The sequence below is a fragment of the Pongo abelii genome, chromosome 15 (assembly GCF_028885655.2).
Source record: "Pongo abelii isolate AG06213 chromosome 15, NHGRI_mPonAbe1-v2.0_pri, whole genome shotgun sequence".
Classification (NCBI taxonomy): Eukaryota; Metazoa; Chordata; class Mammalia; order Primates; family Hominidae; genus Pongo; species Pongo abelii.
This window is the reverse complement of record NC_072000.2, coordinates 64818251-64845135: the sequence shown is the minus strand read 5'-3', so window position 1 is coordinate 64845135 and position 26885 is coordinate 64818251. Positions and strand designations below refer to the sequence as shown.

The 26885-nt window shown below is 42.8% G+C and overlaps 1 protein-coding gene across 4 annotated transcripts; it reads left to right on the top strand.

Moving 5' to 3' along the window:
- The first annotated feature begins 8570 nt into the window (after positions 1-8570).
- SIX4 (SIX homeobox 4) lies at positions 8571-23369 on the top strand. Of its 4 annotated transcripts, XM_024231374.3 has the most exons (4): positions 8583-8666; positions 8875-9710; positions 12469-13154; positions 18716-23369. In XM_024231374.3, the coding sequence occupies exons 1-4, from the start codon at positions 8664-8666 to the stop codon at positions 19510-19512; spliced, it is 2322 nt and encodes a 773-aa protein (XP_024087142.1). In that variant the 5' UTR covers positions 8583-8663; the 3' UTR covers positions 19513-23369. The 4 variants fall into 4 exon arrangements, with proteins under 4 accessions (XP_002824861.2, XP_024087142.1, XP_063571655.1 ...); XM_002824815.5 differs by having other exon boundaries at positions 8571-9710; XM_063715585.1 differs by lacking the exon at positions 12469-13154.
- The last annotated feature ends 3516 nt before the right edge of the window (positions 23370-26885 follow it).

Sequence of the window (26885 nt, the reverse complement as noted above, 5' to 3'; positions counted from 1 at the left end):
CAGGACAGTTTTAATTATGTCTTTGAAGATGAGACCCCAACCACGTTGTGAAGTGAATTGCTTTTCCTTTCTCCCAAAACTTAAGATTAAGGCAAAGAAAGCACTAAAGATAGTGAGAAGTAGCATTGCTACAAGCTTTATCCTTTTCCTAGGTGGGAAACTACTAACTTGGAAACATGGTAGCAACAGCTGACTTGGAAATCTGTCAGATAAGCTTTACTTATGGACCTAAAGACAGTAGAAAATAGCACTTATAGATTTGGTCTCTAGTACCAAGAGAGCTGAATTCAAGTGCTGGCTTCATCACATGATTTATATGACCTTGAGCCTCAGTTTTCCCAATTCTAAGTTCAGGATAGTACTTGTAAAGAATAAAAGATACTTCATTTAAAGCACCTAGCATAGAGTAAGAGCTTAGTAACTGCTGGCCATTATTAATGGTAGTATTAGGATATTGGCAGTAGTATTATCTAAAAGAAGTGGGATAATATAATAATAAGAGCCCAACCTTCTTTTACATCAGTCAGACCTGTGTTTGAAGCAAATTTCCAATCCTCCCGTTCCTCTTGCATATAATACACTTCATAAAATTGCTGTAATGATTAAATTACATGACATAGACATATATAAAGGCCCTACTACAATGCCTCATACATTACAGAAACTCTGAAATGTACATCATTATCACTGGTGGGAATGAATAACATGGAATGGTCAGAGAGCTTTAAGGAGGAAAGCACTGACAGCACCAGGTTCCTAATTCAAATGGAACCTCAGCCTATGTAGAAAACGACCAAACTCAAGTTTCCTACATTTCTTTTTTTTTTTTAGGAGAAAATAATTTATTAACCATAATATATAATTTTGAAAGATTAAAAACACATTCATCTCAACACAAAAAATTCAATCATGCTTAAGTTCCTTCCAACGTGTTCATCCAAGGTGAACCTTCATATGTTTACAAATTCTTTTTATGAATTTTTGTTGACTAAGAACAAATTTTTTTCATTTTCTGAACTTCAAAATTATGCATTTTTCTATATGCTTACATATGAAACTTAGGCTTCCTATGTATTGTTTTTATTTTACTATTTTATTTTTTTTTTAGGTTTTTTATTATTATACTTTAAGTTATAGGGTACAGGTTTGTTACATATGCATACATATGTCGTGTTGGTTTGCTGCACCCATTAACTCGTCATTTACATTAGGTATTTCTCCTAATGTTATCCCTCCCCCATCTCCCCACCCCACTTCAGGCCCCGGTGTGTGATGTTCCCCACCCTATGTCCAAGTGTTCTCAGTGTTCAATTCCCACCTATGAGTGAGAACATGCGGTGTTTGGTTTTCTATCCTTGCGACAGTTTGCTCAGAATGATGGTTTCCAGTTTCATCCATATCGCTACAAAGAACATGAACTCATCCTTTTTCATGGCTGCATAGTATTCCATGGTGTATATGTGCCACATTTTCTTAATCCAGTCTATCATTGATGGACATTTGGGTTGGTTCCAAGTCTTTGCTATTGTGAATAGTGCTGCAATAAACATACATGTGCATGTGTCTTTACAGTAGCATGATTTATAATCCTTTGGGTATATGCCCAGTAATGGGATGGCTGGGTCAAACGGTATTTCTAGTTCTAGATCCTTGAGGAATCGCCACACTGTCTTCCACAATGGCTGAACTATTTACACTCCCACCAACAGTGTAAAAGCATTCCTATTTCTCCACATCCTCTCCAGCACCTGTTGTTTCCTGACTTTTTAATGATTGCCATTCTAACTGGGGTGAGATGGCATCTCATTGTGGTTTTGATTTGCATTTCTCTGATGACCGGTGATGATGAGCATTGTTTCATGTGTCTGTTGGCTGCATAAATCTCTTCTTTGGAAAAGTGTCTGTTCATATCCTTTGCCCACTTTTTGATGGGGTTGTGTGACTTTTTTCTTGCAAATTTGTTTAAGTTCTTTGTAGATTCTGGATATTAGCCCTTTGTCAGATGGGTAGATTGCAAAAATTTTCTCCCATTCTGTAGGTTGCCTGTTCACTCTGATGGTAGTTTCTTTTGCTGTGCAGAAGCTCCTTAGTTTAATTAGATCCCATTTGTCTATTTTAGCTTTTGTTGCCATTGCTTTTGGTGTTTTAGTCATGAAGTCCTTGCCCATGCCTATGTCCTGAATGGTATTGCCTAGGTTTTCTTCTAGGGTTTTTATAATTTTAGGTCTAACATTTAAGTCTTTAATCCATCTTGAATTAATTTTTGTATAAGGTGTAAGGAAGGGATCCAGTTTCAGCTTTCTACATATGGCTAGCCAGTTTTCCCAGTAGCATTTATTAAATAGGGAATCGTTTCCCCATTTCTTGTTTTTGTCAGGTTTGTCAAAGATCAGATGGTTGTAGATGTGTGGTGTTATTTCTGAGGCCTCTGTTCTGTTCCATTGGTCTATACATTTCTGAAGACAGCTGAATCCCAAAAGTGGAAAAATTGAGGCCCTTATTTCTCTTCCCAAGTCTGCTCATCCTCTAGCATTCCTACCTCAGTTAACAGTAGATTCTATGGGAATGGGACAGTGTTTCTCAAATGCAGACCTTCTTTTCCAGCCCCAAGGCTATGGACCCAGGTTGGGCTTTCCTCATCGGAAGAGGATACTTACCGTTTCCTCCCTTTACTAAGGACAGCATCGCTACTCCACTTCTTTTGGGAAATAGTCCTTAGTCCCTCACCCCACATGTATGTGGTTCTACTAGGTCTGTGGATCACAATGCTTGCCCCCGGCACAGGGGTTGGCATTACACTTTTAATGGCTGTGAACTTCCTCAGGAACCAGAAACTCCAATTGAACTGGCCTAGGCAAAAGTTGAATTTATTGGATCACAACATCAAACAATGTGAAGAACAGGAGTGCAGCTGGCCGGACTTGAAGACCTGCTATCCCATTTCACTTACCTCTGTCTTTCTCATCAGGTTAGTTTTCAAAGGAGCTTTCTCCAAAACCTTGGAAACATGGCTCCCAGTAGTTCCCAGCTCACATTTTACAGTTTCATCAAAGAGGCTCTGCTGCTTTTCCCTTACTGCCAATTTGAACAATTCTTCCCTAGGCCAGTTCAAGTGGGGTCTCTGGATCCTGGGGAAATTCATATCACCGTAAAAAAGTAAGAGTGCTCCTATGCTTGGGAGATGACTAGAATCTGGCACTCAGTCTCTGCCAGGATGTCTTCTCTCCACTGTAGCCCATGTGACTCATTAGGTCACTCTCCATCTCACCTACTGCTTATCAGTGTCCTAAACATGCAGATACCTTGGTCACTGAGAATTTCCAAGCATTATATCTAAGATTCCCTCAACTAGTCTTCCTTAATTCTTCCAGTACAAGTTTGAAAACCCCCAGCAAAAGATTCTGAGTGTTTTGGGGCAAGTACCCATCCTGGGTCATCAATGGTGGCCATGATATGACACACAGACATCACCACTGTATATCCCACAACAAACAGCATTTCATTCAAAGTCCATAATTTGTCTCCAACATTCCTTTTAAGCTAATATCCCACATTTACATACAACCCACACTCCAGACACACTGGATTACTCTCTATTTCAGAAATATACCACACACCTTCACAGCTCCATGCTTTTCTCATTCTGTTTCCTCTGCTTCTCATTAACCTTTATCCTTATCCTCTCAAAATTATTGTCCTTAAAGACCCAGCTAAAAATTCCCTCCCAATTGCCCTCCTCCTCTCAAAATCAGACTCTTTATCCTCACCAATCCCATATCTTGTATTGTTACTTATCAATGTCTTATCTCCCCCACAAAATTTTAAGCTCCTCAGGAACAGAGACCTCAATATATTCATCTTTCTATCCTTTGGTACTAAACCCAGTGCCTTGAACTTAGGGCTCAATAAGTGTTTGGCAAATAAATGATCGTTCAGAAATATTCACTACATATCATCAACCATCACTAAATAATAATGGATGGGAGATCCATTATCTTTAGAACCTAATTTCTCTAATACACTAATAGTACCAGTACATATGCTTTTTTTCCCCCGGGACAGGGTCTCACTCTGTGTCCAGGCTAGAGCTCAGTGGCATGATCATGGCTCACTGCAGCCCTGGCTCAGGTGATCCTCCCACTTCAGCCTCACAAGTAGCTAGGACCACAGGTGAGTGTCACCACACCCAGCTAATTTTTGTATTTTTTGTAGAGATGGGGTTTCACCATGGTAACCCAGGATGGTCTCAAACTCCAGGACTCAAGCTATCCATCCACCTGGGCCTCCCAAAGTGCTGGGATTACAGGTGTGAGCCACCACACCCAGCCCAAACTCACTGATGAAAGAAGAAATCTCCATTCTTGATGGCAAAACCATCAAATATATTCAAGCAAAGTGTAAAATTTTGTGCTGCACCTGATTTTCTTCAATATACTAAAATGGCCAAAGATTTTTACCTACACTCATCACTGTCTTCAAGCTGGAAGGAAAAGACACAGAAACAAACAGATTGGTTTTCTGCTCTTCACTCTCACACAATCCCAGCCTCAATCCTGTTTTCCCAAATCACAACACAGATTGATTTTTATTTTTATTTTAGATTCAGGGGGTACATGTGTAGGTTTGTTACATGGATATACTGAACGATGTTGAGGTTTAAGCTTCTATTGAACCCTTCAACCAAATAGTGAATATAGTACTCAATAGGTAGTTTTTCAACCCTTGACCCCCTTCGTCCCTCCCACCCCTTTTGGAGTCCCCAGTGTCTGTTGTTCCCATTTTTATGTCCACGTGTACCCAATGTTTAGCTTCTACTTTTTTTTTCCCCCTATCATCCAGGCAGCAACCTCAAACTCCTGGACGCAAGCAATCCTTCCACTTCAGCCTGCCAGGTAGCTGTGACTACAGACGCTCACCACCATGCCCAGCTAATTTTTTTTATTTTTTGTAGAGACAGGGTCTCATTATGTTGCCCAGGCTGTTCACAAACTCCTAGCCTCAGATTGGCCTCCCAAAGCACTGGGATTACAGGTATGAGCCACTGCACCCAGCCTAGCTCCCACTTATAAATAACATGCGGTATTTGGTTTTCTGTTTTTGCATTAATTCACTTAAGACAACAGCTTCCAGCAGCAACCGTGTTGCTACAAAGGACATGATTTCATTCTTTTTTATAGCTGTGTAGTATTCCATGAGCAACACAGTTTTAGACAGCATATCAGTACAACAGACTCAATGTTCACAGCATGGCACACATAGGAAGTAGAAGCAAGTATTCATCAGTTTTACAACCCATCTGGCAAAACCAGTGCTCTGGGATAAACTCTACACACCTTCAGGTCTAGTATTCCATTCCAATATAACTAACCATGTTTGAGTCTACTTTGAATTGCTGGCAGAATGAGCTCTGAGTGTCAAATGGCTATAGGAACCTGGATCTTGGTGTGGACTTCACAGCTGGTCCTACTGGAGGTATGGAATAGCAATGTAGCTAGCTACAGGCTACAGATGTCATAAAAAGCCACTGTTACTTCTATATAATCTGTTGAACTTGATGCTCTAGAGGCAAATATACAGAAGACATGCAGAAGCCCAGTAAGTGGTTTTCCAAGTCAATGCATTATATTTGATTGATAATAATTCTGAAGCAGACTCCTGTGACCTGGGTTGGGATGGCTCCAAACATAGCCAAAGGAATTTTCATTAGGTATATACAACTAAAAAGTCTCCTACTTTGCAATATTAGGAAGAAGATAACAAACATTTACCAAGGATTAATTACTCACCAGGTGCTTTCTGGCACATCTTATCTCATTTAATCCTCACAACAACTTAGTCTACTTTTTATAGTCAAGTAGCTAATAAATGGCAGAGCTAGGATTAAACCTGTGTCTAGCTATCTGATCCTCAAATCCACATCCTTTCCACTAAACCACACCATATCCTGTCTACTTTGTTCTAAAAAATGTGCTTTAAAATTTCAAGGAATTAAATGCAACATGGTCTCCTGGATTGGATCATAGGACAGAAAGCAGACATTAATGAAAAAAAAAAAAAAAACTGGTGAAATCCAAATAAAGTCTAGAGGTTAGTTAATAGAAATGCGCCAATGTTAATTTGTTTAGATAAATATACCATTATTATGTAAGATGTTAAAATTAAAGGGAACTAGGTGAAAGGTAAGTGGAAACTCTACTATTTTGGTAACTTTTCTGTAAATCAAAAGCATTCCAAATAAAAAATATATTTTTTTAAAAATGTGGCCAGGCGTGGTGGCTCATGCCTCTAATCCCAGCACTCTGGGAGACTGAGGTGGGCGGATCACTTGAGGTCAGGAATTTAAGACCAGCCTGGCCAACATGGTGAAACCCCATCTCTACTAAAAATACAAAAATTAGCTGGGTGTGGTTGGCAGGTGCCTGTAATCCCAGCTACTCGGGAGGCTGATGCAGGAAAATCACTTGAACCCAGGAGGCGCAGGTTGCAGTGAGCTGAGATCACGCCACTGCACTCCAGCCTGGGCATCAGAGAGACCCTGTCTCAAAGAAAAACAAACAAGCAAACAAAAATTCAAGGAGGTTCTGAATCTCAATTATTGTCCTGAAGCTTGGTACTAACTGGATGTTTCCAGTGGAGTAGAAACACACGGTCTTGGCCGGGCGCGGTGGCTTACATCTGTAATCCCAGCACTTTGGGAGACCGAGGCGGGCGGATCTTGAGGTCAGGAGATCGAGACCATCCTGGCTAACACGGTGAAACCCCATCTCTACTAAAAATATAAAAAATTACTCGGGCATGGTGGCACGTGCCTGTAGCCCCAGCTACTCAGGAGGCTGAGGCAGGAGAATCGCTTGAACCCGGGAGGCAGAGGTTGCAGTGAACCAAGATCATGCCACTGCACTCCAGCCTGGGCAACAGAGTGAGACCCCATCTCAAAAAAATAAATAAATAAATAAACAAATAAATAATATGGCCTTTTCTGTTGTTATAAATTTTAAATCTACCAGCGATGTCAACACATTAGGGTAATGCAAAAACAAGTTAAATCCTACATCAAATGACATCTTGATTGACCAGCAATAAAATAAAGCCTGTCTGCAAAAAAAGAAAATCTCACCAAGTTTATCATGACAACAGGTGACCTAGACAGCTGCTTTGTAATATGCTGAAGTAGGCAGATATGAGTAGCTGGGAAGCAGACACAATACAAGGCCACCCCGAAGTAAAGGTTAGGATGATGTCATTAAAATGTTGAATTTTGAGAAGCCGAGGCGGGCGGATCACGAGGTCAGGAGATCGAGACCATCCTGGCTAACGTGGTGAAACCCCGTCTCTACTAAAAAATACAAAAAAAAAAAAAAAAAAGAAAAATTAGCTGGGCGTGGTGGTGGGCGCCTGTAGTCCCAGCTACTCGGGAGGCTGAGGCAAGAGAATGGCATGAACCCGGGAGGCGGAGCTTGCAGTGAGCCGAGATCGCGCCACTGCACTCCAGCCTGGGCGACAGAGCGAGACTCCGTCTCGGGGGGTAAAGAAAGTTGAATTTTGAGAAAGAGCAGCAGCAGGCAAACCCAACTGACCTACAGTAATCAAAGAAGCAGAAATGGATTATCCCTTTTGGAATTAAGATCTTGTGCAAATTACAAAGGAAAGAGACACAACTGCAAACAAGACTCTACCCCCACTTCAACATCAAACCAGAGGGCAATCTGTCTATGCTGTGGAAAACGGCTTCTGATCCTGCACTGATCTGGATGACACCCGCATATACAGTGTTTCTAGCCTGACTATCATCTTTAAAAAAGAAATACTCATATACATACATTAAAAAGTTCACGTAGAAAACTTAAATTTCCATATTTAAAGCTTAGATCTCTTCCACACGACTCATCTAGGATAAACTTATGGTTTAATATTCCACATGTTTAATTATACCATGTTCAACTCAGTTGGGTTGCCAGCCCTCCATGTGGCTTAAGGTTAAGTACATTTTTTGAAGGCTTCTTGTTTTTGTCTTCTCAGTGGGCTATTTATGCTACTAATTATAAGGTTTTCAAGCATTTTTCCCTCTTTGGAACTTTAATTTACTGTAAATGCTTGCCCCTTAGAACATTTCCTAGTGTCATTTTATTTTTGACCCTTTTGAATACAAAATCCTTGATAAAGACATCCAAAAAGAGGGAGAAGGGGAACAGGGAGATACTGGGGGGCTTCTGAATTATCCTCTGAAGTTTTGTCATCTAGATGCTGAGGGTGGTCTCTTTGTTAAAAATTTAACCATCCAGACCTTAAGGCCACACAATTAATATTCCCTCTGGAATCGTAGGGCCTCTCTTTGAAAGAGATGTCCAGTTTTCAGGCCACATTAGGTAGTTTCCCGCCCAGGAGCGTGGCTTGGAAAGAATGTCGGTGTTTTCCTTCAGGTATAGGTGCCTGGGGGTCAGGAGGAGAGGGAAAGGCGAGGGGTGGAGTGGGAGGCGGGTGATCGACAGGGATAGAAACGGTGTCTCCTCCTCCCTCTGAATGCGAAATAGCCAATGAGGTGGCTCTGCCGGGCCGGCCCGGCCGCCACTGCCATATAGTATGCAGCAACCGGAGGAGTCACGTTGGGGGAACGGCAGAAAGCAGCTATCCGTTTACACTACTTTGCTCTAGCAGCTATCTTAATGGTGACTGCGTGGCCGGGGGGAAACCTGATCGGCCAGATCCAGCCGAAACCAGGAGGGAGGGAGTGGGCTTTCCGGAGGGGGAGAGGAGGGAGGGAGACGAAGGAGGAGGAGTAAGAGAGGAGGAAAGAAAGAGGAAAAGAGTGCGAGGGAGTGAGGGAGGGAGGAAAATAAACAACAAAAAATGTCCTCTTCCTCCCCCACCGGGCAGATCGCAAGTGCGGCGGACATCAAGCAGGAGAATGGGATGGAAAGCGCCTCGGAAGGGCAGGAGGCGCACCGAGAAGTGGCGGGGGGCGCGGCGGTAGGGCTGAGCCCCCCGGCTCCAGCCCCTTTTCCCCTGGAGCCGGGGGACGCCGCGACGGCTGCCGCCAGGGTGAGCGGAGAGGAAGGGGCAGTGGCGGCGGCGGCGGCCGGAGCGGCGGCGGATCAGGTACAACTCCACTCGGAACTTCTGGGCAGGCACCACCACGCCGCCGCCGCCGCCGCGCAGACCCCGCTGGCCTTCTCGCCCGACCACGTCGCCTGCGTGTGCGAGGCACTGCAGCAGGGGGGCAACCTGGACCGCCTGGCCCGGTTCCTGTGGTCCCTGCCCCAGAGCGACCTGCTACGTGGCAACGAGAGCCTGCTGAAGGCGCGGGCGCTCGTGGCCTTCCACCAGGGCATCTACCCCGAGCTCTACAGCATCCTCGAGAGCCACAGCTTCGAGTCGGCCAACCACCCGCTGCTGCAGCAGCTCTGGTACAAGGCGCGCTACACCGAGGCCGAGCGAGCCCGCGGCCGGCCGCTGGGAGCCGTGGACAAGTACCGGCTGCGCAGGAAATTCCCCCTGCCCCGCACCATCTGGGACGGCGAGGAGACGGTGTATTGTTTCAAGGAGAAGTCGCGCAACGCGCTCAAGGAGCTCTACAAGCAGAATCGCTACCCTTCGCCCGCCGAGAAGCGGCACCTGGCCAAGATCACCGGCCTCTCCCTCACCCAGGTCAGCAATTGGTTCAAGAACCGCCGGCAGCGCGACAGGAACCCCTCCGAGACCCAGTCCAAAAGGTGAGCGCCAACTTTCCTCCTCCTCCCCCTTCCTCTCCCCCACCCCCTTCCCAGCTTTCTTTTCCTCCAAGTGCTCGCAAACATGGCGCTTACCTTCCCCACCAGCCTGGTCCGGCTGCCCACCTCTCCCCGCCCCCACCTCGCTCCCCGGCCGGCGGAGGTGGGGGGCGGCGGAGGCGAGGGGCGGGGGAACCTCCCTCCTTACCCTCCCCCTCTCCCCCCAGAAGTTTCTGGTCGCCCGCCTAGGTCTCAGTCCCCGCCCCCACCTCGGCTGGTCACTGCTGCCCAGCTTCCCACCCCCATCCCGCTGGCTTTGAAGTTGCCACCCTCTCCCCGTTTCTGGCGGGGCTAACGAAGCAAATGTGGACACCCGCACCGTGGCTCTCCCTGCCGCCCAAGGCCCGCAGAGGCTGCCGGCCCCGGCCGGGGTCTGCACCTCCGCGGGGTCACACCGGGCCTGGCGCGCGCGCACGCTCCCGGATCCCCAGGGTTCAGCCGCCCCCCGGGCCTGCGCTGGAGGTCGCGGTGGCTGCTCTGAAGGGAAGAGAGTGTTGTGGGGCTGGCGGCGCAGAAGGGGTCTCGGAACGTCGAGGTTTCATATGACAGAGTTAATCATTCACCCTGCCCCTATGGTTCCCTTCGCGGCCGCGGCAACGTGGGGTGCTGGTGCAACTCGGCTCTGTCATGTTTTGAAACCTGATTCTGAACTCCTTAGGATCGGGTTTCAGCGCAGCCGGGGTAGCAGGGCTGAAGGGCTGCTTCCTCCCTCGGCCCCCGAACGCTGCTTGGCTCCCTCCTGGTACGGTAGTTATGGGTGGGGGGCAGGCTGGTTTACGGCGGGCGGCAGCAAAGGAGTGGGGGCGCTCCCACCCCACTGGGTTTGAGCTTTTTGCCTGGCAGACTGTTTTCCCCCTCTGGTAAAAAAAATACCGGATTTTCCACCTCTTTTGTGCGTCCTCCCCAGTCAGACACTTGGTGTGTGCGTCTGTGTGTTTTGTTGGACGAAACAAAGTAAGGAGAAGGTCGCCTAAAGACCTGGTGTCTCCAGCCCCGCGGGGATAGGAGAGAAAGTATCCAAAAGCAGCTCGAAGGTTCTTCTCAGGGAAGCAATCTGGGAGCCGGGAATCCAGCCCGCCTGGGCCAGGTGAAGGTGATCACCCAGCGCATTCCAGAGCCGGTCTCAGCCCGCCCTTGCCGCTTCTGGGCCCCTGTGGGGGTCCGAGGGCTCGGGCTCCGGCGTTCCTCGCCCAAGGCTGGGCGGGAGGCTGGATGCCCTATCCGGCCCTCGCGGTAACCAAAACAAAACGTGCACCGGAATGTGCGTGCGCCTTCCGCAGATATGCGGAGAGGTCCGGAGAAGGCGCTTTGGTTACGCCGAGCCACCTGCCCCGCGCCCACTAGAGGCCGCGGATCCCGCGCTCGGAAACCAACGGAATCCGCAGGGCCCGGGCAGAGGGTGGCGAGGGGGCACCGCGAGCAGGCTAGCTGCCCCGCCGCCTCAGCTCGCGAGCCGGGCACGCTCCCTGGGACTCCCCCACGCCCCACTGCCGGCTTCTTCCCCGCCGCCCCACCCCATAAACTCCCCACCCCCGCCCCTGGCCCAGTTGCCTGGTTTAGGCCCCTCTCCGGATCTACCTCCCACCCGCACCCCCGGTGAGTCACCCTTGCAGACGGCGACGGCGGCTCAGCCTCAGCTTGTAAATGAAAGCGCTTTCTGCGCTCCTGGCCCCGCAGCCCAAAGCCCGGGTAATCCCCTCCCCTAGGCATGAAAGCGAACCGACCGCGGGGCACTGCGGGGATGTCGGATCCTCTGCTGGGCCAAGTCCTGCCGCGCTTCCAAAACGCCTCTGTTCTGCTCTCGTTTGCTCTCCCTCCCAGCCTCAGACCAAATGGGAAACCCCCATCACTACCCACCCCCCAACCCGGATTTGGTATTTCTCCCAAATCAGAGAGCTGAGGAACAGGGTCCTGCCTGGAACAGAGGGACCAAGGACGTTGGGGAAGAGGTCTAATAGTTAGAAGGCCTCTGAGTGACACCCTTTCCCTCCCACCTCACCAGGGCACTGGATGGTGTTTGTTAAATAGGCCCCTTTGGCTTCCTTTGGATTCAAAGGCGACTGCACATAACTGTTCTTGGGTTGAAAGTGCCTTTTCCTACAACAAGGACAGCCACTTTGTTGAATGAGAGAGTTGTCAGTCTGGTGGAGTAGAAGTTTGGGAGCAGGTGAGAAAACGATCTCTTGTTAACTAACTGACCAAAAAAGAAAAGCTGAGCACTTCCCACCTCCTGCTCCTTTGGCAGCTTCATTTACCTCCAAGATAACACTAATGTGAATTGGTTTGAGGGGAGGGGAAGGAGTTCCTATACAGGAAAGACTGACCACTTCATTTAAGGTGTTTTTTTCTATGGTGTCAGTAGCAGCATATGTAACAGTAAGGAATAGCACTTCTACACTGTAAAATCAAATATACTCTACTCCTGTAATGCTGAATTTACATCTTCCAGATGTCTGGACTTTCCCTGAATTTATTGTTATTTTAAATGATTGGGATCTGAGAGTTTATCTTCCCAGATTCTCTGGCTGGTCGGAATCTGCTGAAAGGCCTCTTAGTTTAAATAGGACTAGCAGACATCCTGCTGTGCTTTCCTTAAATACTGCCTTTAATGGATTTAGAAGCTGGTTTTCCAAACAAGTGGCACTGTGTAGAATGTCATCCCCCTGACCTTCTGAACATTTTGATTTCCCCCTCCATACAGTGAGTCAGATGGCAACCCCAGCACTGAAGATGAATCCAGCAAGGGACATGAGGATTTATCTCCTCACCCACTCTCCAGTTCATCTGATGGCATCACCAACCTCAGCCTTTCCAGTCATATGGAGCCAGTATATATGCAACAAATTGGAAATGCTAAGATATCATTAAGCTCTTCTGGAGTTCTGTTGAATGGAAGCTTGGTACCTGCAAGTACTTCACCTGTCTTCCTTAATGGAAATTCTTTTATTCAGGGACCCAGTGGAGTTATCCTTAATGGATTAAATGTGGGAAATACACAGGCAGTGGCATTGAACCCACCAAAAATGTCATCAAACATTGTGAGCAATGGTATATCCATGACTGACATACTGGGGTCTACTTCCCAGGACGTGAAGGAATTCAAAGTCCTCCAGAGTTCTGCTAACTCAGCAGCCACCACGTCCTACAGCCCCACTGTCCCTGTCTCATTCCCAGGCCTGATACCCAGCACTGAGGTGAAAAGAGAAGGCATTCAAACAGTGGCTTCCCAAGATGGGGGCTCTGTAGTGACTTTTACTACACCAGTGCAAATTAACCAGTATGGCATTGTCCAGATCCCCAATTCCGGAGCAAACAGCCAGTTCCTTAATGGGAGCATTGGATTCTCTCCACTGCAGCTGCCCCCTGTGTCAGTGGCAGCTTCACAAGGTAACAATCTCATTTGGTACCTTAATGCACCAGCAGATGTGTTCATCAGCTGCTGTGACACATTTGGTGATAGCTATAGATTGATGTTTCTGTTCAGGTACCTTATTAGCTGCCAAAGCTGTAGAGTAGCCTTGATGTGATTCTCCTCTTTCACAATACCCATGTAATATCCAGCTTGCTTTATTCCCTTGCATCATGAGGATGGGCTTTTATTTTACTAACAACTGAATGGAAAAATACAGTTCATAGCAAGTCCTGCCAGTTCTACAATTACAGAAATATGATGTCAATCAGTGCTTACAAAATAACTCACTGCTTGGCATTTTAATATTAAAAATTAATAAAATTGCTAAGAACACAAAATTAGTCTAGCAGTTGGTAAGAATGCATACACTTTACCTAAGCATTATTTATTTGACCAAAAAATGTTTTAGAAGAACAAGTTAAAAAGACCGGATCAATTATGTTTGAATCCTGTTTCCTCGTATAATGAAGACTAACAGACCTAAAGGAAATATCAGAGGAATATGCCATTGGATTTCTATCGCTCAGCATATATACTCACCCCCTAAATGTGTGGGTTTATTTATGAAGATAATAGTAAGCCTTATTTTATATGTTTGTGGCTTTACTAACAGCAATCTTCCAGAGAAAGCACTTAAATGAAATTCAGGAAAACTGAGGCTGATACATTAGTTCTTCACTGACTTTAAGCAAGCCTGGATCCTCTATGTCATTTTCTCTTTAAAGAAATAGAAATGGTTAGAATTTGGCAGTGGAGTTTGCATAATCCCTTGAATTCGGGAAGGGTAGACGTTAATGCATGTTTGCCTTCTTGTAGACAAATCTGAAAATCCAGATTTTTACAAAACCAAAGTAGTAATTGTTGGCTTTAAAGGTCTGCTTCATATAAGATGGTTTTACCCCCCCAAAAAAAATCAATTTATGCACAACTCTCTTGTTACCACAACTATGGTCTATGTCAGCTTATTGAAGGAATTAATGGAAAAATTGTTCTAAATTTCATTCTGTACATTTGCATTTCTTTAGGCAAAATGGTAGTAAAACAAGACAGTCCTGCAGCATACTATTCAGTTCATCATTGTTCCAAGTTATGGAAAGAGTTAAGCTAAGTTACTATCTAACATAGGGTAAAAATATGAAAACCACAGGGAAAGCCAAAGTGCTTAGTTTGATAATAATTTAGTGTGGATCTAACCCCTTTTCTCTCATTTGGAAAATTTCCAAACAGGTCACATTTTAAAGGCAACAAATTTGAGCAGAAAGAATGAGTTATGTATGTTGGGGGAGGAGAAAAGCAGAAATACTTTTAATTGTGTAATCTAGAAGAGCACTGCCATAGAAAATTATTATGAACTAATAGCTAAGTTTTTAAATGGGACATTTAATAGGAATAACAATAGCATTTTCAGTTAAAATAACTAAGATCAAATCTTAGACTGTCTGGGTGAGTTGAACAGACAGTCTAAGTTTAACCAGATAGTTAAGTTTAATCCAGTAAGCAACATCTCTATGGTAGTTAGGTATTGCAGTTCTCAATAAAACATTTTGGGGATTCAGTTTTTTCTCACAAACAGATACTGAGCCATTCTTTAAAATGTCTTGGCAAGATAGACTTATCTTTCTATAGTTGGGATTTATGTGGAAAAGTAGAATATCTACATCTTTTACTCACTTTACAGTCTGAGCAACTAAGATTATCATTATTATTATTTTTTTTTTTTTTTTTTTAGGCGGAGACTCATTTTGTCACCCAGGCTGGAGTACAGTGGCGCGATCTCGGCTCACTGCAACCTCTGCCTCCCGTGTTCAAGTGATTATCCTGCCTCAGCCTCCCTAGTAGCTGAGTCTACAGGCGTGCATCACCATACCCGGCTAATCTTTGTGTGTTTAACAGAGACAGCGTTTTGCTATGTTGGCCAGGCTGGTCTTGAACTCCTGTGATCTGCTCACCTCAGCCTCCCAAAGTGCTGGGATTACAGGCATGAGCCACAGCGCCTGGCCTGATTTTTTTCTTATCATTACAAAGTAATGCTTTGTACCTATATGGTTTTTCAGTTGGATTTTTTATCTTAAAATTGTTGTTCAATTTTTACTTGAGTTGTAGTTATGCTCAAAAATCAAATTTTAGATCAAATCCTCTTTTGTTTTATATATGTTATAATTTCTACAAATTCAGAAGTGTTTATATTCAATAGCAGTTGGGGAAAATGTTGCATGTATTATGCTATTTATGGCTCTATAAAAAGATAACTAATCATTTTGTTCATGCATACATTGGCAAACAATTTCATAAACATACACACAATAAACTAAACATCAATTTGAGATGTTTTTTGCCACAAATCAGCTGCCTACAAGAATTTTAAAGAGGCCGGGCACAGTGGCTTATGCCTGTTAATCCCAGCACTTTAGGAGGCTAAGGCGGGTGGATCACCCGAGGTCAGGAGTTCCAGACCAGCCTAACTAACATGTTGAAACCCCGTCTCTACTAAAAATACAAAAATTAGCCGGGCATGGTGGCACATGCCTGTAATCCCAGCTACTCAGGAGGCTGAGGCACGAGAATCGCTTGAACCCGGGAGGTAGAGGTTGCAGTGAGCCGAGATCATGCCATTGCACTCCAGCCTGGGCAACGAGAGCAAAACCCCTTATCTCAAAAAAAATAAATAAATAAAAATAAAAATAAGAATTTTAAAGCATACTTAAGTTGAAGTCAGTGTTTTCAAATAAAAGCAGTTTTTTCATATGTGTGGTCTGAAACAAATGTAAGAGAATAACTAAAACATACCTAGAAATGTTTTTCTTAACACCAGTATTTCTGTGATTAAACTTTCTAGTTAAATGTTTTAAAAGGGTTCACATGCAGTGTTTTCTTTTTACTTGAAGACATTCCTTTGCTTTAAAAATATTTGGAAGACATAAACAGCACTGTGGCACTTATTTATCAATAGAGGTGATAATATAATCACAATATTCTAATACTTCAGGAAGGAAAATGTTTTAGGTGAATTAATTACCTTTAACATTGGGCTGCTCTCTCAAAAAAGTAGTTTACTGAGGCCAGATGTGGTGTCACGCCTGTAATTCTAACACTTGGGGAGGCTGAGGCAGGAGGATCACTTGAACCCAGGAATTCCAGACCAGCCTGGGCAACATAGTGAGACCTCATCTCTACAAAAAATTTTAAAAAATTGGCCACGCACGGTGGCTCATGCCTGTAATCCCAGCACTTTGGGAGGCCGAGGTGGGTGGATCACGAGGTCAAGAGTTTGAGACCAGCCTGACCAACATGGTGAAACCCCATCTCTACTAAAAATACAAAAATTAGCCAGGCGTGGTGGTGCGTGCCTGTAATCCCAGCTACTCGGGAGGCTGAGTCACGAGAATTGCTTGAACCCAGGAAGCCGAGTTTGCAGTGAGCCAAGATTGCACCACCGCACTCCAGCCTGGGTGACAGAGCGAGACTCCTTCTCAAAAAAAAATTTTTTTTTTTAATTAGCTGGGCATAGTAGTGCGTACCTGTAGTCCCAGCTACTTGGGAAGCTGAAGTAGGAGGGATTGCTTGGGCCCAGGAGATCGAGGCTGCGGTGAGCCACGTTCACATAATCCCAGCACTTTGGGAGACCGAGGCTGGCAGATCACTTGAGCTCAGGAGTTCGAGAACAGCTTGGCCAACATGGTGAAACCCCATCTCTACTAAAAATACAAAAATTAGACAGGCATGGTGACGTGCATCTGTAATCCCAGCTACTCAGAGGTTGAGGCAGGAGAATCACCTGGGAAGTGGAGGTTGCAGTGAGCGGAAATCGCGCCACCGCACTCCAGCCTGGGCAACAGAGCAAGACTGTCAAAAAAAAAAAAAAGAGCTGACTGAACATCTAATTCAAGATGAGGATAAACAGCCCACCTATCACAAAAGTCCCCCCAAATCCACCTTTCCTTCAGTGACCATATTTGAGGTCCTAGATTATCTAATTGCCATCATCTCATGCCTACGTAAGGAATCAGGAAAAAAGAGTGTTATTTGATGGTAGTGGGGGGTCTAATTCATCTACATTGTCTAAGTGATCTGATTTGAACATCTCAGCTTTCTACTTAACATTTTTTTTTCTACTTCTAGTCTCTATAGACCATTATAGTAAGAGTCTCAAAAGATACAAACCTTTTAGAGAAGCATTAGCTCTGATCCTTTATGTTAATCTGTATTTTAAAAAGCACATTTCATATTACCATTAATTGTTCCTATTACTACAACACTGAAAATTCAGAACTGGCACAACAAAAGGCAAAAAAAGCTTTTGAATGTTTTGTTGACTTGACATTACTTTATGGCTAGTTTGGTGAAAGTTTGCAACTTGTCTATACAGGTTTATATGGTTAAGTTTTAAGCCCCAGGGTAACTCATTTTATGTGGTATGTTCTACATTGCCATTTATTTATATTTTATGTCAGTTACTGAGCAGTCAGTCCTGAATGAAGGTGCATTTGTGTTTTCTAATTCTAACTGGCAGAGCTAGCAATAACTATCAACTAATTGAGAGATGTCAAGTTACTAGTGAAGAAACAGAAACTTGACTGAATCAGAACTTGGAAAAGTTTTTTTTTTTTCACACTTGGCTTCTAACTAGTAGTTCTCAATCCCCCTTGGTCATCAGAATTACTTGGGAAGGTGGGTACTCTAGAAGCCCAGTCCCCACCATTACTCAATATACCCGTGTAACAAACATGCACACATGCCCCCTGAATCTAATTTTTTTTTTTTTTTTTTAAAGAAAGGGCCGGGCACTGTGGCTCACGCCTGTAATCCCAGCACTTTGGGAGGCCGAGGCGGGTGGATCACAAGGTCAAGAGATTGAGACTATCCTGGCCAACATGGTGAAACCCTGTCTCTGCTAAAAATACAAAAATTAGCTGGATGTGGTGGCGGATGCCTATAGTCACAGCTACTCGGGAGGCTGAGGCAGGAGAATCACTTGAACCCAGGAGGCAGAGGTTGCAATGAGCCGAGACCACTCCGCTGCACTCCAGCCTGGTGACAGAGTGAGACTCCATCTGAAAAAAAAAAAAGAAATAATAAGCAACAGAACCTTTGACATGTTCTATCCTCAAGACCGTTGGAGGTCATGAGACATAAAAAGTAAAGGTTTGGAAGTCACTGTGTTTTCTAAGAAGCTGATGAAAGATGGGGAACACAGGCATACCTGTGACTCAGGAATGCAAGTAGTTTTTTTGGCTGTGTTGTTGTTGTGGTTAAACATAAAAGATGTCTCCATACAAAAAATATATATATATATATTTACTTGGGGAGGTAAAAACAGATGTTCTAAGATGTACTAAGTTACACTTTCAAGGAGTAGAGCCTGGGAATCTGTAGTTTTAAGTGCCCAAGGTAATTCTGAACCAGAATTGGGCTAAATTATTGTATGGAAGTGTTGCTTCTTTATAGATACTGTACCTGAGAAAAAAAAAATGTGTGTGTAACTTTTTTTCTTTCCCTATCACTTCCATCAATGATAATCAGTACTTTTTTTTTTTAGGTAATATCTCAGTAAGCTCAAGCACTTCAGATGGAAGCACATTTACAAGTGAGTCTACCACAGTCCAGCAAGGAAAGGTTTTCTTGAGCTCTCTTGCTCCCAGTGCAGTGGTATACACGGTTCCTAATACAGGCCAGACTATAGGATCTGTGAAACAGGAAGGCTTGGAAAGGAGCCTGGTATTTTCTCAGTTGATGCCTGTCAATCAGAATGCACAAGTAAATGCAAACCTATCTTCTGAAAACATCTCGGGGAGTGGCCTGCATCCACTGGCCTCCTCATTAGTTAATGTATCTCCAACTCACAATTTTTCTCTCAGTCCCCCTACACTACTAAATCCCACTGAGCTAAACCGCGACATTGCCGATAGCCAACCAGTGTCTGCACCGGTGGCAAGCAAATCTACTGTGACATCTGTCAGCAACACTAACTATGCAACTCTTCAGAACTGCTCCCTTATTACTGGTCAAGACCTATTGTCAGTCCCTATGACTCAGGCTGCCCTTGGGGAAATAGTTCCTACAGCTGAAGATCAGGTAGGTCACCCCTCCCCAGCAGTACATCAGGATTTTGTCCAAGAACATCGTTTGGTTCTGCAATCGGTAGCTAACATGAAAGAGAATTTCTTACCAAATTCTGAGAGCAAAGCAACAAGTAGCTTAATGATGCTGGACTCTAAATCCAAGTATGTCTTAGATGGCATGGTTGATACTGTCTGTGAAGACCTGGAAACAGACAAAAAAGAGCTTGCCAAGCTCCAGACTGTCCAGCTGGATGAAGATATGCAAGACTTATGAACTTTATTTGCTCCTCACCTCTTTTTGGCATCAGCGGCAAATCTTTTCATGAAGCCCCAAGGACACAAAACATTTTTGCATTTAAAGGAAAACACTCTAGTTTTGCAAGTATATGCATACAAGAGACTGTAGATTGATCTGCATGAAGATCACAGTTAAGTATACGGGAGTTGAACTGCATTATTGCAGCCTTTTTGTTCACTTATAAATGTTCTCTTTTAAATAGATGGAGACAAAGGACAAGGTGAAATGTATCAAGTCAAAGTGAATCATTTAGTTGACTCTATAATTCTAAGGTAAAAATGGAACTTGATAGTTTTTTAAATTGAAAAATGTATACACCTAACATAGAAAATTAAAGATAGCTGCAGACCATTAGAAATAATACAATTGTTTTTGTTTACTTTTACTCCATGGGCATTGAAAAGGTTAAGAAACATAAATGGTACGTATTTTTAAAGTTAAGTAGCATGCATATATATATGCACACACACCTCTTTTTCAGCATTTTTTGAGAAAGTCTTGGGTTAAGTCTCAACACATTTCCAAATGTGGTTTCTAATAGCTCAGTGTGGCTGAGAAAGTGCGGAACTCCACTAAAAACTCTGAAACTTCAGTATGAATGTAAATATGTCAGTTCTGTAAGCAGGATTTGAGTAATTACAGTGAATTTTATTTATACTGTATATGTTTCTCTTCAGGCGCTATGAACGAAAAATATGTTTTCTTACTGTTTAATTTATTTTTATTGTTTGAACAGGAAGTGAACATAGTTGTTTCCAACAAAGTTTTACTTTTTGTAGGATTTTAAAAATAATGATTTTTACCAGGAATCTATTAAGGTCAATATTAATAACACTGAAACAGGAAATCTAACTCCCAATATTGGAATTTTGGTACTTTTTTTCACATCCTTGTTCTTTATTTAGCAACTCTGATTCATTTAAGTATGTTTTTTATGGAATTCTATGTGCCTTTTTACCTTGTGGCCTTTTTATTGGTAGTAAGGTACAGAAGTGTCAACAGAAGCACTGATGGTTCTTTTCTACTATCTAACAGGGTTAATTTCACCACAAAATTGCTTTAAATCTGAAGAACTTAAGTTTCACTAAATATTATATATGACATTTATCACACAAATGGATAAACAACTAATTATTGTTGATACTTTTCATTACAAGGAAAATAAGTTATAAATACTATGTAAAATTGATTATACAGGCTATGAAAACCATTTTAAAGGAAAGAAAATATGTAAATTCTATTGAGCAAAATTCTGTCCTGTCGAAACTTAGTTCTAAAGGTTTTAAATCAGTTGTTACACTCTGACACATGACTGTTGTTTGCACTATATTATCATGTCTTCTTTAAAGGTAAATATTTTGGGTTTCTGTAAGAAGTTTGTTTAATAATGTTGTAAGCCGTGGCTATAGTTTTATCAAGACTCTGAACACAAGATGTAACAATGCAAATAAATTCATGTAGTGAGTAAAGTTACTCTCTAGTCTCTGAAAAGCAAAAAAAAGTGAGAAAATAATTTCTTCAGAGATAACTTCAAGTTGTTGAACATAAAGATGTTAAATGTTAGCACATCTTGCTTTTTTTTTTTTTTTTTTGAGATGGAGTCTCACTCTGTTGCCCAGGCTGGAGTGCAGTGGCGCGATCTTGGCTCACTGCAAGCTCTTCCTCCTGGGTTCACGCCATTCTCCTGCCTCAGCCTCCCGAGTAGCTGGGACTACAGGCACCCGCCACCATGCCCAGCTAAGTTTTTGTATTTTTAGTAGAGACGGGGTTTCACCGTGTCAGCCAGGATGGTCTTGATCGCCTGACCTCGTGATCCGCCCGCCTTGGCCTCCTAAAGTGCTGGGATTACAGGCATGAGCCACCGTGCCTGGCCACATCTTGCTTTTTTTTTATGATCAGAACAAAGGGCCCACTCTAGTTCTCTACATGTCAATCAATCAAGCATGTTGAATAAGGGACATAGAGGATTTAACTTTTGTTATCATAAATGGAACTTGCAGGCATATATGAAGAACCCTATGAAGAATTCCTTTCCCATCGTTTTGATAAAGAACTACATCATTTTTTATAGAATTGGTGAATGTTCCTAAACTGCTGAAGCTACATGTTTTTTGTTTTGTTTCACAAAGTCAGGTGTTTGAGAGTTCTTTTCCACTCTACTACTACTTATAGAGCTTGTTTTTTCTTTGGGTGTGTGCTGATCCTGTTACTGAGATTAATTACATGGCTCTGTAGTGTAGTTTACATAAAAATGATGTTTTCCACTTGATTGCTGCAGATATCAAGAGTTTGTTATTTTCAAGTACCCATCCAATAAGAGAGATGGGAAGGTTTTTAGTTATATATGCTATATATATATAACTGGAAATGTTTTATATGTTTTCCAAAAATATAATAAGCCTCTCTTTTATTCAGCGTTCTTCCTCTTTTCTCCCTTATGAAAAAGAAAAGATAGCACAAAACTTAAGACTTACCTAGGAAACCCATTCATACTCCCACCATGATGTAATTATAACCCTACAATTACTTCAGGTAGCTACACAATATACCAGGTAAGAATCAATGCACAGTGTAAAGAACTTATTGTTCTTTTCTATTCTTTCAGTTGAATAAGGGCCAGTTGATATGCAGCCCATGTATATGTGAATGGAGTAAGATAAACCCCATGATCTCCTTGCACAGAATTGCAAATGTCTTTTGCCATACCAAGGGCCAGACTCAGAACCCTTGGAGTCATGTGGCAGAATTTCCCTCTTACATAAACCAATGCTTGAAAATGCTGCAAATGACCCTCTAATGATCCCTGAAGATCAAAATAGGGGTAAATGACTCCCTGCAAAACCCAACCCATGCTGCTGGCTGTGGGATTTTTGGTGTAAGCCTATCTATGCACTCTATCAGCCAGAATTTGGCATTTAGCTCTTAGTTAAATCTAGTAAAGGACAGTCTATTGTTTAAAGAGAAGGTGCATTTGTTCCTCAATCAAGCAAGAGCACCTGTGTTGTACTGCTTTATATCTCATGTATATTTATAGTAATGAAAACACTTTTTAAATTGTACACGTTTCAGTGCCTTTCTTGTGTTACGAAAGGCAGGTAGATATTATAGCCATAGGTAAAAATCCATAGTTAAATTGCACACTGACCTTAAATCTCTCTGTGTATGCCCTTGTATCTTGCATGTTAAAAGTTGGATTATTGGGCATGTGTGGCAGCCTGCCCTGCTACATGCTAGACAAGTGTGCATTAGTACATAGCCACAAGTTCTTCATTCTTTAAAATGTTTTGACAGATCATCTCATAATAAAAATAATTCAGGAAAACTATGGGGAAATAATTACATTTCACAAAAGATATTTTAAACTCTTTGTAAAACTTAGATAATAGAGCCTAGCAGTTACTTTGTATCTAATTGATACATTTTATGTTAATTTACCACCATACATTTTATTAATCAAAATTTTATAGCATGTGACTCTTTTGGCTTTCAGAGTTCTCAAAAATATTCTTTTGTTGCATGTACTGTATGTTTAGAGGCAACCAATTATATACTCAATATGGTTTTACTGTGCCTTACACAAAGAGAAACTCTATACAGAATGTATATCATGGGGTGGGGTAACAGAGTCTTTACTGCACTGTTAGGTGATGGCACACAGAGCATGTCCCAGAACATTTCTGTGCTTAATTACCCAACCAAAGAGATCTAAAGTATGTATGTCGTACTGTAATGGGGGTTTATGCCTGGACAATTAAGTGTTTTATTTGTTTTCTGAAATGATGTGAACTTATTTTTCTAAACACTATGCTAAATAAACTTTATATTTATACATACCTTGCATTGAAAATTATTTGGGGAATATTGTGTTTTTTTAAATATGAATGACTCATCTTACTAGAAAAGAAACAAGAAATAATGTTGGTTTTATTTATCCCTGGAAAAGGGGAGAAGAGGAAGGGAAAAAACAAACATTCCAAAAGCTGGCAAATGGTTATAAGGCCAATTGGAGTGAATTTGGAAAAATAATCTTTGTCAGTTGTTGTGCAGAATTATGCAATTAACTGTACTACATAGAGGTAAATTATTAGATTGCATCCTCCTTAAAAGGAAGAAGTGTACCTTCCCCTTCCCAGCATTTTTGTTTTTTTGTCCCGAGAGATGAATGTGATGTTTGGCACACGGCAGTTACTCTGTAGGGTTTAATGGAATTAAATCGAAGGGTCCAAAGACCTCCTATTTTCAACCTTATTGAAAGAATTCAATATCACCCATCCCTAGGGCACTGCCATTAGCCAAAGCCTGGTACCACCACGGTTGGGTCCACAAATAGTTTCACTGAAAGTAACAAGTAGAACTGCATTGCTGCTAACTATATAGAAAATTTGGCCTTGGTACAGTTTGGTCCTAATTTTAAAATTACATAACCTGGTTTTCTATGCTTCTACGCTGAAAAGAAGGGGAGGTTAATAAAATAGATTGGAAACCAACTGTACAATTCTGTAAAACTAGTTAAAGCCATCAAATTCATTTCAGATGTTATGTCTAGACTTTTATATTCTTGATATTCCACTCATTTATTTAACAATTTTATATGTAAGTAAACCAGTTAACATGAACAGAGTTTCAATGAGTTCAACCACTCCAACCAATGAAGTGGTTACATTTTAGAACATTAAACAAATATTTTTTATTTAGGCTGGGCGCAGTGGCTCACACCTGTAATCCTAGCACTTTGGGAGGCCAAGGCAGGTGGATCACCTGAGGTCAGGAGTTCGAGACCAGCCTGGCCGATGTGGTGAAACCCCATCTCTACTAAAAATACAAAAATTAGCCAGGTGTGGTGGTGCATGCCTGTAGTCCCAGCTACGTGGGAGGCTGAGGCAGGAGAATCACTTGAACCCTGGAGGCGGAGGTTGCAGTGAGCCGAGATCATGCTACTGCACTCCAGCTTGGGTGACAGAGCGAGACTCCATCTCAAAATATATATATTTAAACATCCTCAGAGCAAGTTGGCAATGGCTAATAAAATGATAAGTGTCAGGCCTCTGAGCCCAAGCTAAGCCATCATATCCTCTGTGACCTGCACATAGACATCCAGATGGCCTGAAACAACTGAAGATCCACAAAAGAAGTGAAAATAGCCTTAACTGATGACATTCCACCATTGTGATTTGTTTCTGCCCCACCCTAACTGATCAATGTACTTTGTAATCTCCCCCACCCTTAAGAAGATTCTTTGTAATCTCCCCTACCCTTGAGAAAGTACTTTGTGAGATCCACCCGCTGCCCGCAAAACATTGCTCCTGACTCCACCACCTATCCCAAAACCTATAAGAACTAATGATAATCCCCCTACCCTTTGCTGACTCTCTTTTCGGACTCAGCCCGCCTGCATCCAGGTGAAATAAACAGCCTTGTTGCTCACACACACACACAAATATATATATACATATATAAAAAATATATATTTTTAAAAATTGGACAAGATCATTGCTGTACTTAAAACACTTGTGGCTCCTCAGAAACTAGCAAATTAAATAAAAACCCTCAATGGGAATTCAAGGCCTTCAGCTATATGGTTCCACCCTACTTGTTCACTTGCCCTTAAGAAACAATAAATGGGCCAAGCACAGTGACTTAGGCCTGTAATCTCAGCACTTTGGGAGGAAGAGGCAGAAGGAGGCGGAAGGATCACTTGAGCCCAGGAGGCTCCAGTGAGCTAGGGTGGTGCAACTGTACTCCAACCTGGGTGACAGCAAATTCCTGTATCAAAAAAAAAAAAGAAGCAATAAATGAAAATTTACCTCTGCATATCACCATTTCCAATACAGTAGATAGTAAATAAATAAACAAGACACATTCAGATAATGGTCAGTGTTATAAAGCTGACAACAAGGAGTAATGAAATTGATAATATGAAATGTTAGGGTGGGAGACATACATTAGATTGATCAAGGAAATTCTCTGAGGAAGTAACATTTCAGCAGAGGTAATTGAATAAGGAGAGGAAGCCAGCCAGCAAGACCTAGAAAAGAGCATTCCAGACATAGGGAACAGCAGGTACAAAGGCCCTGAGGGAGGGACAGAGTGTCCGGATTACGGCGCTAACTCCAGGGATCATGCGATAAATCCAGCCAGAGAGGTAGGCAAGGGCAGATCACAGGTAGAGCTTTATTGGTCTCAAATAGTTTGAATTTGAGTCTGAGAAGCCACTCATGGCTTGGAAGCAAGGAGTAATATAACATGATTTACACTTTAAAATGTTGCCATGGCTAATCTGGGGAATGGAGTTGTGGGAGGCAGGAGAGCCGGAACTAGGAAACTATTGCCATGTTGCCCTGAGCTGTCAGACAGGAGATAGCTCAGGAGCTCTTGAACTGCACCTAGGGCAGTTTGTCCTCCAACTGTCTCCAGAATTTTGTGCTCTCCAAGACATGTCTATTCTGCTGCCTGCTGCCAAAGCCACTTACTGCTACTGAGGATGATTGTCACAGCCTGAACCTGTCCCCTGGTAGATCCAGCTCCCTAATAGATATTTTCAAAATGTCCCAGTCCATCTAAGATTCTACATGTGGAAAATTAAACTCTCATCTCCCTAAGCCTGCCCCAACTCTGTGTTGCTCATTTCAGCAACATGTATTCACCTAGATTGCCAGACAAAAATCTGGGATTCACTCTGGAGTCTTGTCTCCCTTTCTTCTCCCCACCTTTATCAGATCACAAGTCTATCCAAGTCTGCTGTTTTACAGTCTTTTGATTCAGTTTCTTCTTCTCCATTACTAAGGTTACTCCTACAGTTTAGGCACTTACCATTTCTCTACTGAATTATTGCAACTGCTTCCTACCTGGTATCCTAGTGTCTGGTCCTCATTTTGGCCACATTACAACTACATCCAAATGGAACTTTCAGAATTTAAGACTTAAACCAGCCTCGTTTTCCACTTTAAACCTTCCATGGCTCTTCATTGCCTATGAAATACCATTTAAACCCTTTACCATAAGAAGTCTCCAAGATCCAGGCCCTGCCTCTTTGCCTACTCACATCTCTAGCCACATAAAACTGTTCCCCAAAGGAACCAGATTCCTTCATAACAACCCAATCCCCAAGACTCACTCAATGTCACATCTTCAGGAAACTTTGTCTTACTTTCACAAGTAGAATTGTGCATAGCCCATTCTGTGATTAGACAGGGATTTATACCTTCCTTTAGTGTGGCACTAATGTACCTATCACTGTAAGAATATGTTTGCCTCTTTACATGTTCATCTTGGTTTCTCCAGCATTTAGTATTATGCATGGGACATAGTAGGCACTTAAAATTTATTTGTTGAATGAATAGTGATGGTAA